General features: G+C 40.9%; 1 protein-coding gene across 3 annotated transcripts in view; it reads left to right on the top strand.

The window, feature by feature from the left end:
* EPG5 (ectopic P-granules 5 autophagy tethering factor) overlaps window positions 1-15,227 on the top strand; it is a 134,688-nt gene that overhangs the window by 22,049 nt on the left and 97,412 nt on the right. For all 3 annotated transcript variants that reach the window (XM_017857824.1, XM_017857823.1, XM_017857825.1), the window contains exons 8-12: window positions 1,011-1,125; window positions 1,816-1,966; window positions 5,358-5,513; window positions 9,940-10,097; window positions 14,422-14,576. In XM_017857824.1, the coding sequence (XP_017713313.1) occupies window positions 1,011-1,125; window positions 1,816-1,966; window positions 5,358-5,513; window positions 9,940-10,097; window positions 14,422-14,576 (735 nt within the window). The remainder of the gene's footprint in view (window positions 1-1,010; window positions 1,126-1,815; window positions 1,967-5,357; window positions 5,514-9,939; window positions 10,098-14,421; window positions 14,577-15,227) is intronic.

Here is a 15,227-nt window from a genome sequence, read left to right as displayed (position 1 = left end):
TTTGAATGATTTGCATTAGTCCCTTGTGGAAATTGAGGTGATACAGTCTATTCTTCAGGTTCTCAGGATCTTTTTACTTCCTTCCCTTTTTAATGTAGCATATCTTAGGACATGAATCAACTTGGTTTCTAAGGTGACTTTAGTGCTCTGTGTCAAACAAAAAGACCACAAAGATTTCCCCTATGTAATCTTTGTGTATGACCACTGTTATTTTTATACAGCTTTTGGCAGCACTAATTGACAACAGAACTTTAGTCATCTATGTCAAATCTCAATTGCTTCCTCTTAAGTCTGTCAAATACTACATAGATGTTGATTTTGGGAGAAGAGAATTGCAGCTAACATAACTTGAACTCTCATCTATGGTTCTTGTTTTTTTTTTGAGATGGAATCTCATTCTGTCACCCAGGCTGGAGTGCAATGGTGTGATCTTGGTTCTCTGCCTCCCAGGTTCAAATGATTCTCATGCCTTGGCCTCCCAAGTTGTTGGGATTACAGGTGCACGCCACCATGTCTGGCTAATTTTTGTATTTTTAGTAGACATGGGGTTTCACCGTGTTGCCCAGGCTGCTCTTGGACTCCTGACCTCAGGTGATCTGCCCGCCTCGGCCTTCCAAAGTGCTGGGATTACAGGCATGAGCCACCGTGCCCAGCCCATCTGTGGTTCTTTAATTGATGTTATCAAAGCACTGATTCCTATAGTAAGGTCCTCACTCTAGAGGATTTCTTTTTTTCTATTGTCTTTGGGATGGACATTTAATGAGAGCAGTTTCATCACTGACTATGACCCAGATACATATAAAATTGTGCTTGCAATTTCAGGGGATTTACTTTGGAACTATCTCTGGAACTGAGACTATAAATTTCTGTCCTGGAGAAAAGGTCCATGAAGACTCATGAGGATATCACATGTATACCATTGAGACCTGTGATAATTTAACTCCTGTAACTCTGGATCATAGTGTGATCTGATCAAATCAGCTGACATGACTTTTTGTCTTTTCCCTTAGGATGAAGACCCTGAGACCAGTTGGATTCTCCTTAATGAAGATGATTTGGTTACCCTTTTAGCACAGTTCCCCTTTCATGAACTCTTTCAACATCTTCTTGGGTTTAAAGTAAAAGGTAGACTCATTTCTCTTATGTGTAAAATGGGGTAGTGGCAAATGCAAACACAGGAACTCTGCATCGTGTCTTTTTTTAAATTTTGAGATGGAGTCTTGCCATGTTGCCCAGGCTGGAGTGCAGTGGTGCGATCTCGGCTCACTGCAAACTCCGCCTCCCAGGTTCATGCCGTTCTCCTGCGTCAGCCTCCCGAGTAGCTGGGACTATAGGCGCCCTCCACCATGCCCGGCTAATTTTTTGTATTTTTAGTAGAAACGGGGTTTCACCATGTTAGCCAGGATGGTCTCGATCTCCTGACTTCATGATCCGCCTGCCTCGGCCTCCCAAAGTGCTGCCATTATAGGCGTGAGCCACTGCACCTAGCTCGAGTCTTACTTCTTGTATAGGCTCTAACTCAGGTTTCTTGTGCCTAGCTGTTGTAGGCTTCTCTTGTGCTTGTAATTTCCCACTTGGTACTTAAATGTGAGAAAGCTAACTAGCCTGTACATTGCCCAGCTTAAATTGTTTTTAATTTGGCACATTGTCTCAAGTTTTTTCCCATTTCATGTTGATATGGGAGCCAGAGTAATGAGATTGTCAGTTCTTCTCCATCTTGGCTTTGAGTCCTCATTAAAATATTTATACAGCTGTTTCCGTTCGTGTTTTTTCATAGTAATTATGACTTTTTTCTTTTATCTGATTAACTTCTAGGTGATTATTTACCTGAAACAACAAGACCTCAAGAGATGATGAAAATTTTTGCCTTTGCCAACTCGCTAGTGGAACTTCTGGCTGTGGGGTTAGAAACCTTTAATAGAGCACGCTATAGGCAGTTTGTGAAGCGAATTGGTTATATGATCAGGTAATACTGCCGTTGGTCCATTCTTCTCTGTTCCTTTTACCCTGGTCAGACACAGATACTGCATAATTGGGATGATGGACATTTTAGTTGTAAACCTCAGGTCTTATTTCTCGTGAAAGTTAAGATTTTTTCACCATCTATAAGATGGGAATTTCATAAGTGCTTCCAGTCAGCGTATTTCGTTAATTATCTCAAATTTAACTGGCTTGCTAGATGATTGTTCTTGGAGTCGAGATCCCCAAAGCTGTTGCTGGGTTGAAGTCTGGGCGAGAGAGAAGTCATCTAGGAAAATGCAGGCTCTTACTGCTTCAAGTGTCTTAATAAATTTAGAGAACACGTACTGCTTTTCTTTGAATTAATTTTATACTCTTTTTTCTGCTTTATTAATTTTAATTGACTTTACTGGATCATTTGTTACAGCATATACACATGCTGTTATTCAACTTCCTTCCCCACCCAAAAGAAACTCCATAAAACTATCAAAACTTCTCTCCCTCCTTACTTTTGCTTCCAAAACAAAATTTTAATTCATTTATTTTATCTTATTTTTTTATTTTTTTGAGACTAGTCACACTCTTTCACCCAGGCTGGAGTGCAGTGGTACAATCTTGGCTCACTGCAACCTGTGCCTTCTGGGTTCAAGCAATTCTTGTGCCTCAGCCTCCTGAGTAGCTGGGATTACAGGCGCACACCACCACATCTGGCTAATTTTTGTATTTAGAGACGGGGTTTCACCACATTGCCCAGGCCGGTCTCAAACTCCTGGTCTTAAGCGTTCTGTCCGTCTTGGCCTCCCAAAGTGCTGGGATTACAGGTGTGAGCCACCGTACCTGGCCTAATTCACTTATTTTAGATATGTATCCATTAGCTTTATTAATCAGTCAAATGATTACAGGATGCCCTGAAAGGGTGGGGGGTCCCTTATTTTTTTTTTGAGACGGGGTCTCAGTCTGTCACCCAGGCTGGAGTGCAGTAGTGTGATCTCGGCTCACTGCAACCTCTTCCTTCCAGGTTAAAGCCATTCTCCCACCTCAGCCTCCTGAATAGCTGGGACTATTGGTGTGTGCCACCATCCCCAGCTAATTTTTTGTTTTTAGTAGAGCTGGGGTTTCACCATGTTGGCTAGGCTGGTCTCCAACTCCTGACCTCAAGTGATCCGCCCGTCCTGGCCTCCCAGAGTGCTGAGATTACAGGCATGAGCCACTGTACCTGACCTGGGGGTCCATTCTGAGGTCTAGAGAAAGCCTTGAGTATAGAGTTAGGAGAATGAGATAGTGGGAAGGAGGATGGCTGGTGACTTGGAGATAAATTTGTTAAAAGCTAAAAGCCCATCTACCTGTTATTAACAGAAGTCCATCCAGACATCTGTTTTCTGATTCTGCTTAATAAATAAGGCCATAAATAAAATTGGTCCATGAGCTCACATACAGATATAGGATTGTGTGCTTACTGTATGCCAGGACTGTGATTTCTTATTTTATTTTCTCAGTAACTCTATAGGAAGGACGTTGTTATCATTACTGTTTTAAGATCACTGTTTACATTATTGTGTAAATAACAGCTGTAGTGTATTATGATTATTCTTTCTTTGTTTTTCTTTCCATCTGCTTACTTTTCTGTGAATCTAGTGCAGATTCTTCTCATACCTTCTAATTGCAGAACAATTTCCCATAAGGTCCCGTTCTTCAGATCGTGTGTTAGTTCCCATTTTATTCCTCCATCCTCACTTGAACTTGCTTTTCCTCCCATCACTACCCAAACAGCTCCTACAGATGAAGACCTCTAATGAACCTTGTACTCCTGATCCACTGGCCAGTTCTGGGTCTCTTCATCCTACTTGGCATCTCTCACGTAGGTCACATAGCAGCCTTTCTTGTAGTTAGTTGATAATTTTATCCTTAAAACATTTTCTTTGCTTGGCTTCCAGGATACCACATTCTCCTGATTTCTCCACCATTTCACTGACAATTCCTTTTCTGCCTCCTTGGTTGTTTCATTCTCACTTCCAGACTTCTTAATGTTAGAGTGTCTCAGGTCTCAGTCCCTGAACCTCTTCTCTTTATCTACTCTTACTTCTTCAGGTGTCATTCATTCTTCTTTAAATATCTAAACACTGTTACAATTCTCAGAGTTATATTTCCAGCCCATACCTCTCTCATAAACACATTGTATATTCAGCTACCAACTCAGCACCTCCACTTGGATGACTCATTAACATTGTAATGTAATGTTCTCAAAGTGAACTCACTCTCCCCACCTCCCAAACTACTCGTCCCAGTTTCATTAGGTAGCAACTCTATTCTAGTTTCTCAAGCCAAAATACCTGGTGGCACCCATGGCTTTTCTTTCTTTTATACCCCGCATTCAATCTAACTGCAAATTTTATCATCTCCACCATCAAAATACCATCTTTTATCAAATCTAAGATGCCACCAATTTTTTTAAAAAATATATTTTATATGCCACTAACATAGGGAAAATGCTGCCAAATTATGGCATCACATCATTAACATTAACATGGATTCTGACATTCTAATTGCAGAGAGATTAGTGTGAAAGACATGCATTCTTCTGAATCAGTGAAACCTGCTGTTTCTGGAATCTAGCTGCTTACCACCTTCACTGCTAGCACCCCATTTCATTCCTAGACCTCCTGACTTATCTTCCTGCTTCTGACTTTGCCCACTGCCCGCTTCTGCCCTTTCCCCACCTCAGTGTATTTTTAAACAGCCAGTGTTGCTTATGAATTGTGAGTCAGCCCATTGTCTGCCCAGGGCCCTACGGTGCTCCCTGCTGCACTCAGGGAAAAAGTCGAAGTCCTCACAGTGGCCTGCAGGGCCCCTCACAATCTGGTTTCCTGTCACTTTTCTGATTTCATCTCCAGCCAGTCTCCCTCTTAGCACATTGGCCTCCTTGCTGTTCCTAATCATACCTCACACCCCTCGAAGCTTTTGCATTGGCTGTTTCTTCTATGTAGACACTCTTCTCATAGACACGCTTGTGATTCCTCACTGTTTTCCAGGCATTATCACATGTCCCTCTTTAGTAAGGCCTCTCACGCTCCCAACCCACCTCCTTACCCTGTGTACCCCTTCATTGCCAGACATACTTTATTCCCTTCTCTGGCTTTTTCTCAGTGTCACTTACAACCATGTGGCAGACTATATATGACTTTATTTTATTTGTTGTCTCTTTGCCCTTCACTAAATGTAAGCTCTATGAAGGCAGGATTTTCTTTTCCCCATTTCATTACTTTCAGAACCTGGGCAGTAGTAGGTGGATAGTAGGTGCTCAATACATATGTGTTGAATAAACGAATGTTGTAAATGTAATATAAAGGTGCAGATATTGAGCTAATGAAAAGTACTGTATTATCTTTCCTCATGCTCAGAATGACCGTTGGTTATGTAAGTGACCACTGGGCACAGTATATGAGCCATAACCAAGGCTCAGGATTGGCCCAACAGCCCTACTCTATGGAGAAACTACAGGTTGAATTTGATGAGCTGTTTTTGAGGGCTGTCCTACATGTGCTGAAGGCCAAAAGGTAAGTAAGACATATGATATTTGGTGAGAAGTAACTTCCTCACTGGTAAGAACCAGTCGAGTGAAAGCCACTTAAGTAGGTCTTTTATAATAGTTTCCTAGTGTATTTCATCTGTTTCTTATCGAGGGCAAATTCTTGGGCCTTAGTTTCCTTATCTGTAGTACCCCCCCTGTTGGCTGAAATGGTCTCTCTCTCTCTCAATTTCTTTCTGTTGTAAGATAACACTATTCTGGTGTCTCAGTTTTTTGCCACCCTGAACTTTTGGGGCAGCCTCGAGCAGGGGAAAACAGGATAGATTGTATCTGTCACATACCCACTGCAGTGCCTGCAGTGAGAAGCGGTAGGTGCGCAGCATGTGGTGCAAATGATTTGCTGATTTTATTGTTCAATTTGCCTTCCTGTAAGGGTTTTAAGGTATGGGAATGTCATGGATCTTGGTTCCCTATCTTAGCTTTGTAAATACTGTCTTTGGATCATGCTGTCTGTGCCGCTGCTTGTAGCCTAGGACCTGTTTGAGGCATAGGCAGGGGCACAGCTGCACATCCTGTGCTCCCTTCCTGAGCCACTGGCCAAGTTGAGGAGTGGGCTCTGCTGCAGAATTATGCCCTCCACTAGGAGATGCGGGCCTGCCTCCACCCCTGCCCAGCTCTGCTTATGAACTACTGGCTCTCTCCTATTTTGGCCCTCTCCTGAGCTAGCTGTTTACACTCCCTCTTGCCATGTGACTCTTAGCCTCAGCCCCCGATTTATTCTGTGTTGTATAGTAAGTTTGAGTCTTGGTCTGCCATTTACTCTTACCCTGGGAAAGTCACTTAATATTTGCAGTCTCACTTTCTTCATTTATAAAACGGAGATGGTGATAGTGATACTACTGTGCTATTAACCTCGTGGATATGTGATGAGGGTGAATTGTGGTAATATGAGGAAATATATTTTAAACCATAAAGGACTTTTCAAATGTAAGTGGGAGTTGTTCTCGTGTGGTTTCATACAGAGAATAGAATAATCTAGAGACTTAGAGAAAGATCAGGAGTTCTTAGCTAAGTGTTAACCACTTTTAGACACTGTGAAGGTGTAAGTCTAACTTAAATAGAACTTGGGTATAGAAATTTATCCTTTTTTTTTTTTTTTTTTGTGATGGGGTCTCACTTTGTTGCCCAGGCTGAAGTATAGTAGCATGATCTTGGCTCACTGCAACCTCTGCATCCCAGGTTCAAGTGGCTTTTCCACCTCAGCCTCCCAAGTAGCTGGGATTACAGGCACTTGCCTCCATGCCCGGCTAATTTTTTGTGTTTTTAATAGAGATGGGGTTTCACCATGTTGGCCAGATTGGTCTTGAACTCCTGACCTCAAGTGATCTGCCCGGTTCAGCCTCCCAAAGTGCTGTGATTATGGATATGAGCCACCGCGCCTGGCCTTATCTTTAGATTACTCCTGTTACACATATACCATAGATTTTGTGGTCTCATGAGATGCGCCAAATCCTGTTCAGGATTGTCAGGGCATCAGTGCAGTAGCACCTGCCCACTGATGCCAGCCTGGTACATGGGAGGAGTCTTCCTTCTCTGATCTGTCACTTGTTTTTGTGCTTGCTTAGCGGAGAAGCAAAGCTTTCATCCTACTTACTGGGGCTGATATATTGAGCTGTGAACCCTTCCTGTAACATTGTGTATATAATTCACAAAGATAATTGTTTTAAAATGTTGACAGCTATTGTTCTTAAGTCTATTTTAGGAAACAAATTATATGAGAACCAGATATTTAAAGCCATGAAATTTAAATTTATTTGGCACTCAAATGGAAATTTCTGGCAATAGCTTCAACCTAAAACAAAACTAAACTATACTAAAAGACAGACAACAAAAATAGAAGTCAGGGCTGGGCGTGGTGGCTCACACCTGTAATCCCAGTACTTTGGAAGGCTGAGGTGGGCGGATCACCTGAGGTCAGGAGTTTGAGACCAGCCTGGCCAACATGGTGAAACCCCATCTCTACTAAAAATACAAGAATTAGCCAGGCGTGGTGGCAGGAGCCTGTAGTCCCAGCTACTCAGGAGGCTGAGGCAAAATAATCACTTGAACCTGGGAGGTGGAGGTTGCGGTGAGCTGAGATTGCACCATTGTACTCCAGCCTGGGCAGCAGAGCAAGACTTTGTCTCAAAAAATATATATATGTATATGTATATAAATACCTATATAAATATATACATGTGTGTGTATATATGTGTATATATATGCCAGACTTCCTGAATGTCTGCCATATAGGAAATTTTATAGCCTGAAATACACCCTATTTGTGATTTTACTTTTAAGTCCTCTACAATTTTCCTTTTTTGTTTTGGGGTTATAAAACAGCATCAAGTCCCATGTGAAGTGTTAGGATAATTAATTAATAAGATAGAAACCTGGCCCACCTGACCTTAGAGAAGTTTCTTAATCTCTTGGTCAGGAGTGTAGCTGGCTTTTCCAGAGTCCACGTGAGTGTGGGTTTGAGCTACCAATTGCCTGTTTAGGTTCGTAGATGTGAATTAGGCATAATACACTATTCATTTTTTAAAATTTGGTTTATTTGTAATTAGATAATTTGTAGTAGGATAATTTGTAGTAGTTGTGCCTCCTATTTTTTTAAGTTTTTTCTTTTTTTTTAATTTAATAGCAGGTAAGTTGCTATACATTCCTTAGCAGATTTCTTTTTTCTTTTTCCTTTTTTTTTTTTTGAAATGGAGTCTCACTGTGTTGCCCAAGATGGAGTGTAACCTATGCCTCCCGGGTTCAAGCAATTCTCCTGCCTCAGCCTCCCAAGTAGCTGAGACTATAGGTGTGCACCACCGTGCCCAGCTAAGTTTCATATTTTTAGTAGAGATGGGGTTTCACTACGTTGGCCAGGATGGTCTCGAACTCCTGATATCAAGTGATCTGCCCGCCTCAGCCTCCCAAAGTGTTAGGATTATAGGCATGAGCCACTGCACCCAGCCATTCCTTAGCAGATTCTGACTTGGGGCATGGCCACCATCCTGATACAAGTTTTTTTTTTTTTTTTTTTTTAGTTGTGGTAACATTCACATACAATTTTAATAAGCATCTGTTGAATGCTGATTGTTTTTGAGATACTGGTTTAGATAGCAGATAATTAAAATACAGGGTTCTAGTTATAAACTGGTTTATATAAAAATGAACAAGACCTGGTTTCTGCTCTCAAATTGCTGTTAGGTTAGTATGTTATATGTAATTTACAGTACCTTAAGGCGTTTCTCACATTGTGTTTTAAGAATCACTTGAGTCTGAGTCACCAAGGGTGACTATAAAAGGTGCAAATTCTTGTGCCCCAGCTCTGACCTACAAAATCATGGTCTTTATAGGTGAGGCTTGGGAATCTGCATTTTCCACAAAGTCTCCAGGTGGTTTTTCTGCCACTATAGTATGAGGCTTACTGGCAAAAGGTATGATGATGGCAAAGTCAAGTATTGATGGAGTTCTGTAATAGCACAGAGGAGGAAGTCCAAGGAGGGCTTGACCCATGGAAGGAGCCAGCCTGGAGGTATGGGGTCTCCCAGGCTTGGTGGAATGCAGTAGTAACTGAAGGAAGGCAGAGAGGGCTCTGGTTGGAAATACGGGTCAGAGCCATCCTGTGGAAGCCTTTGAGTGTGGGCTGAGGAGTTTGAACTTTGTTCAGTGCTCAGAGCGGAGTCACTGGATGGATTTTGACACATGTGTCTGTGTTCACACGTGTACCTGTATGTGTGCTCAGACACGCACATCCACAGCTGGCCTCTCTGCCACCCACTACTGTCTGTGCCTTAGTAGCCTGTGTGAGTTGGTGCTAATATCCATAATAATAATAATAATTATTTTTGAGATGGAGTTTCACTCTTGATGCCCTGACTGGAGTGCAATGGTGTGATCTTGGCTCACTGCAATCTCTACCTCCTGGGTTCAAGTGATTCTCTTGCCTCAGCCTCCCAAGAGGCTGGGATTACAGGCATGTGCCGCCACACTTGGCTAATTTTGTAGTTTTTGTAAAGACGGGGTTTCACTGTGTTGGTCAGGCTGGTCTTGAACCCCTGACCTCAAGTGATTCATCTGCCTCGGCCTCCTAAATTGTTAGGATTACAGACCTGAGCCACCATGCCCGGCCATATCCATAATTGTTGTCTTGGTTTTTGTGAGGATGGTTTGAGTTGATATTGTACTTATATGTGTACACACACACGCACACATTATAGTGGTTAGAACAGTCCCTGGCACAGACTGGGTGGTTTGTATTTGCTGTTATTCTTAGCCATCCTTGAGGTGTTTATGACTAAAGCATATTAGAAAAATCGTAGTGTGATTTAAGAATCTTTTTTTCCTTGAGAGCCAATGGTTTTTCTGCTTTCTTAATGTAATGAAGCTGATTAATAAATAAAATGATTCCTGCTTACATGCAGACTTGGCGTTTGGCTGTTTATGTCCGAGATGCCCTTTGGGACTCTGTCTGTGCAAATGTTGTGGAAGCTCTTCTACCTCATGCACCAGGTGGAGAGCGAGAACCTGCAGCAGCTCTCCTCCTTCCTGCAGCCCGCCCAGTGCAAGCAGCAGCTCCAAGGTACGGCCCCACCGAGCAGTCGGTGTTCTGCTCTCCCTATCTTTTTGTGCTTCTCTTCAGGGCTTAATTTTTACTTTTAGAGGGACTAAGAGAAAATGTTTTGCTCTACATACGTATTCAAGTGTAATGATTTTGAAATTCAACAGACTGCTTCACAGTTTTGATGTATTAAACAGCAACTAGCATATCTGAAATCAAAATTTGATTAGTCCCAAACAGTATGCCAGTACACACAGTATTCTAACTTTTAGGAAGCACTTTTTTTTTTTTTTGCATTTGTGTGTGAAATTATTCTAGTTGGCAGTTGTATTAACAGATACGTATTGATTGTCTAGAAATTTGTTAAGGCTTTGTGCCCAGCCGTTCCTCTAATATCTTTCTTTTATTGCTGTTTTTTTTTTAAAGTTGTATTGTTTTTATGAACTAAAGATATAGACAGGTGTACTTTAAAAATTAATTTTGGTGAAAACTTAAGTTTTGTGTCATACCACCTCTAAACTATAGAATATTTACTTATTTTTATTTATTTGTTTATTTTGAGACAAGGTCTCATTCTGTCATCCAGGCTGGAGTGCAGTGGTGTGCTCTTGGCTCACTGCAACCTCCGCCTCCTGGGTTCAAGTGATTCTAGTGCCTCAGCCTCCTGAGTAGCTGGGCTTACGGGTCCATGCCACCACACCTGGCTAATTTTTGTATTTTTAGTAGAGACCTGGTTTCATCTTGTTGCCCAGGCTGGTCTTGAACTCCTGACTTCAGGCCCACCTCAGTCTCCCGAAGTGCTGTGATTACAGGTGTGAGTCACCGTGCCTGGCCAGAACATTTACTTATAACAAAATTACAATGTTCAAAATGAAAAACACTATTTAATTAGATGTATGTTGTAGTGATTTTAAAAATCTACCCTATACATTAAAAAATGATGGACAATATACTGAAATACAAGATTAAAAGAAACACAAAAGATAATTCTATTTTCCAAATTTTTTTTCTTCACAACAGTAAGTGAAGACTGTTTTCCAAATGTTTAAATGTCTGTATCACTTAAAAGAAAACCATATACTTTAAAAATTATTGAGCCTCTACTGTTTGCAAAGTAGTTTGTGCAGACATTCATGATTTATTTTTTTATTTCCATTTCTTTTTTGAGATGGAGCCTTGCCCCAGCTGGGTTGCAATGGCGCAATCTCGGCTCACTGCAACCTCCGTCTCCTGGGCTCAAGTGATTCTCCTGCCTCAGCCTCCTGAGTAGCTGGGATTACAGGTGCGCACCACCATGCCCAGCTAATTTTTATATTTTAGTAGAGACAGGGTTTCTCCATGCTGGCCAGGCTGGTCTTGAACTCCTGACCTCACGTGATCCACATGCCTCCCAAAATGCTGGGATTATAGGCATGAGCCACCGCACTCAGCCTCCATTTCTATTTTTCTAGATTGATGTCTTTATTCTTCTGTTTCTTTCTTTTCTGGGTCTCTGCATGCATCCCCTTTTGTCTCTTTCTGTTTTCTTTTATCTTTTAGTGGTAGCTCTGGACTCCTTTACATTGTTCTGCTTTGTAAAATGCTTCTCTGCTGTCCTGGGGGCAGTGCTTTCATTAGACCGTTGCCATGGTTGGACCTGGGCTTACGAGTGAGCTAGGTGAGAGGACTCACAGCCATTGTCTGTCCTCTGGCGGCTATTTCTGTGGTTGAAATAACTAACACAGAAACAGACATTTCCTTCGGAAGTGCTGGGATGGTCAGCAGCACTTCTTTTTATACCTGAGTCCTGGGTAGGTCTCCTTTGTAGTGTCATCTCCCTTCATTGCGGACTTACTATCTGCCAGGCTCTGTGTTACCATGTGGCAGATGGAGCCGATGTTGAACAGCTCAGCTCTGTAGTGGATGTGATTCCAGACCCTGAAGCGGCAGTACCAGCCTTGCCTTGCCCTGGAGCTTTGGATCCTGCTGCTGGAGTTCTCTGTCTGGACTCCAGGGTCCCATGGCACTTTTATCTTTATCTCCCTTAGGGCCTGTATCACCTGACACAGGAGTTAGTGGCACAGTAGAGAAGTTTCATCTGCCTTATTACATTCTAAGCTTGAGACTGGAGTCTTTGCACTGATCTCCTACTCTAATTTGCTGTTTTTTTCATCTTCTCCTTTGCTTAATCTTTTATAAACCAATTTTGTTATGAGGCTTGGTTTTTATTGTTTGTGGAAGAATAAGGCTTCCTAACATATTTTACCTTCCTAACTTTTTATATTTAATAATTGCCAGAAGTGCTTATTCTTTATAACCAGTTCTTATTTATCTGTGGTAATGGGGGTAGGGTGAGCTTGAAATCAGTTTCCAAGGAACAAATTTTAACTAGTTTTAACATTTCCTAACTAGCACATTTCTCAGCAGTGATTGTTAAAAACCGGTCTGTTTTAATTTGGCTTCTTTTTGTTTATTTCTAGTCTGATCAACATTCTGACTACTAGTAAAGTGTAGCCATAAGCAAATTTGATGATAAATAAATGTAGAAATGTGTTTGTTTGTCCTTATAGTTAATATTTTAAAAGCTAATTAGAAAGTTATTTCACTTTCCCATTGTTTTTTCTATAGAATTATTTAAAATATAAGGCCTTTTCCTTGNCAGAACTAGAAATATATACATATATTTCATAAACTATTTTAAACATAAACTTTTAATCTATATTCTAATTTTAACTATTTTTTCATTGTGGTAAATATATTACAAGCATATTTAGAACCTGTTAAATTTAGTGCCGTTGTCTTTTTCCAAATTTCCTGACAATATCAGGTTGCTACTTGCTTGTCATGTTGATTGCAAACTGATTAGGAAGTCACAGAAAACTAAAGCATGGGAAATTTAAAGGAGAAAAATTATAAATTGTGAAACTTTATACATTAACTCTTTTTTTTTCCTGGCAATGGGAAGCAGGAGGAACTCCATTCTTGAACTGTAGCAATGAAATTAATCTCACTCCACTTGTGGACCCCCAAGGTTCCTCTTGAGCATAATTTGAGTTAAACATCTCTACTGAAGTACAGGCTGATTGAGTCAGCAAACATTTGTGGAGGGCCCACAGGCGCAGTGTCCGTGGTGGGGCCATAACGGTGAGCAAGGCAGGCAAGACTCCTATTTTCATGGAGCTTCCGTTCTAGCACGGGAAGACAGACAATAAACCAAACCACCCACAAGTAAACCAAAAGGTTTATGGAAGATGGTGATAAATGCTGCAAAGAATGTAAGATAAGGTGATACAATAGAGATCACCATGAATTTATATATTATTTATTTATTTATTTATTTATTTAATTTTTAAATTTTTTTTGAAACAGAGTCTTGCTCTGTTGCCCAGGCGGGAGTGCGGTGGCATGATCTTGGCTCACTGCAACCTCCGTCTCCCAGGTTCAAGTGAGTCTCCTGCATCAGTCTCCTGAGTAGCTGGGACTACTGGCATGTGCTACCACGCCCAGCTAATTTTTGTATTTTTAGTAGAGATGGGGCTTTACCATGTTGGCCAGGCTGGCCTCAAACTCCTGACCTCAAGTGATTTGCCTGCTTTTGGCCTCTGAAAGTGCTGGGATTATGAGTGTGAGGCACAGAACCCAGCCAGGGACATATATTTTTTAAATGGGCTTTTTTTCCTTTCCACTGTACAACTTTGCATCTAGTTTACTGTCATGTATATTTGTGAATATTGCCTTCTAATGGCAGAATTTAGTATTGCTTACACAACATGCTTTGCGATATAGGCAAAACACATCACATTTATTATATTGTTTATGACATTCATTAGTATTTCAGTTACGGTTATAACTAATTTCTTGCCCCCAGTTTTTCTTTATAAGCAAATCTCTTTTTTTGGAATGCCCTATTTGTGCCAAATAGTTTGCTAGTATTAGCAGTTTTCATTAGTCAGGTCTTTGTTTGTCTGATGGTTACCAAGTAGCTTCAAGTGTGCCTTTGAAGTTGGCGGTACTGCCTTTGAAGGTGACTGCCTAGTGACAGCAACAGTGCTTTGCAGTTAACAAAGCACATCACCAGTGACATGCTGTTTAATCTTCTTATTAAATAGCCTTTTGAGACAGATGTGCGAACTGAAGCTTAGAGATGTTAAATGTCTCCTGTGAGGTTACATTATATTTAGAGTTCGTTGGAATTTCAGAGGCCATCTGGTCCAGCCTTATTCCTGATGCCTGTAGAAATCTATTTTGGAACAAAGAAATAACTTTTGTATCTTTAAATATTCCTAAATCTTTTTCTCTGGAAGAATGATTAAAAAATATAAATTTATTCTTTCCCCATTTTACTTTTCTTGATATGAACTTGCAGACCCAGAACATTTCACCAACTTTGAGAAGTGTCTTTCTTCTATGAATAGCTCAGAAGAGATTTGCCTTCTGACTACCTTTGCTCAGATGGCTCAGGCCAGAAGAACCAATGTGGACGAAGACTTCATAAAAATTATTGTTCTGGAGATATATGAGGTTAGAATATGAAGTTTTAGAAATTAGCTAAAAAATGTTTTCTCTTGGATAGTCCATCTGTTGATTTTTTGGGGGGGATTTCTTTTACAAACTGTGACTTATTTAGCTACTGTCTACACTTTTGAGAAGGGATGAAGAATCAGTGGAACATTATTTTGCTACAGGGGTTATTGAAAATGTGAATTATATCCATTCCCCAGTACTTATTATCTTTTGAAATTTGTTGCACCAGTTTCAGTAAGGAAGAGACTGTGATACAGCCTGACACTTACAGTTTTTATGCTGTATGTTTCCCTCACCCCACCCCTTCAGCTAAACTCTTCCACTCCAGCTAGTAGCAGAAACCTAGCTTCCCAGCCAGTTTAAATGAGATGGTGGGAAGAATATTGAACCTGGAGTTAGGATACCTGCGTTTTAACTCTGCTATTAATTGGCCATCTCACATCAAAAAAGATAATGTATCACCCCAGGCTTCATTTTCCTCATCTATAATATGAAATTACAGGCTAGGATGAGATCCTTGCATTCTACATCTTTTCAGTGAGCCATCCGTGAGGGTGGAGGGGAGTGAAATTTTGACCCCTGAGCATCTAGGGACTAGCCCAAGGTGGTTACCAAAACGTTCATTGAAGTTTTTTGTATATTTAAAAA

This window comes from Rhinopithecus bieti, unplaced genomic scaffold (genome assembly GCF_001698545.2).
Source record: "Rhinopithecus bieti isolate Rb0 unplaced genomic scaffold, ASM169854v2 scaffold_42084, whole genome shotgun sequence".
Taxonomy (NCBI): domain Eukaryota; kingdom Metazoa; phylum Chordata; class Mammalia; order Primates; family Cercopithecidae; genus Rhinopithecus; species Rhinopithecus bieti.
Note: the sequence above shows the minus strand (reverse complement) of the source record. Positions and strands in the feature narration are given on the sequence as shown.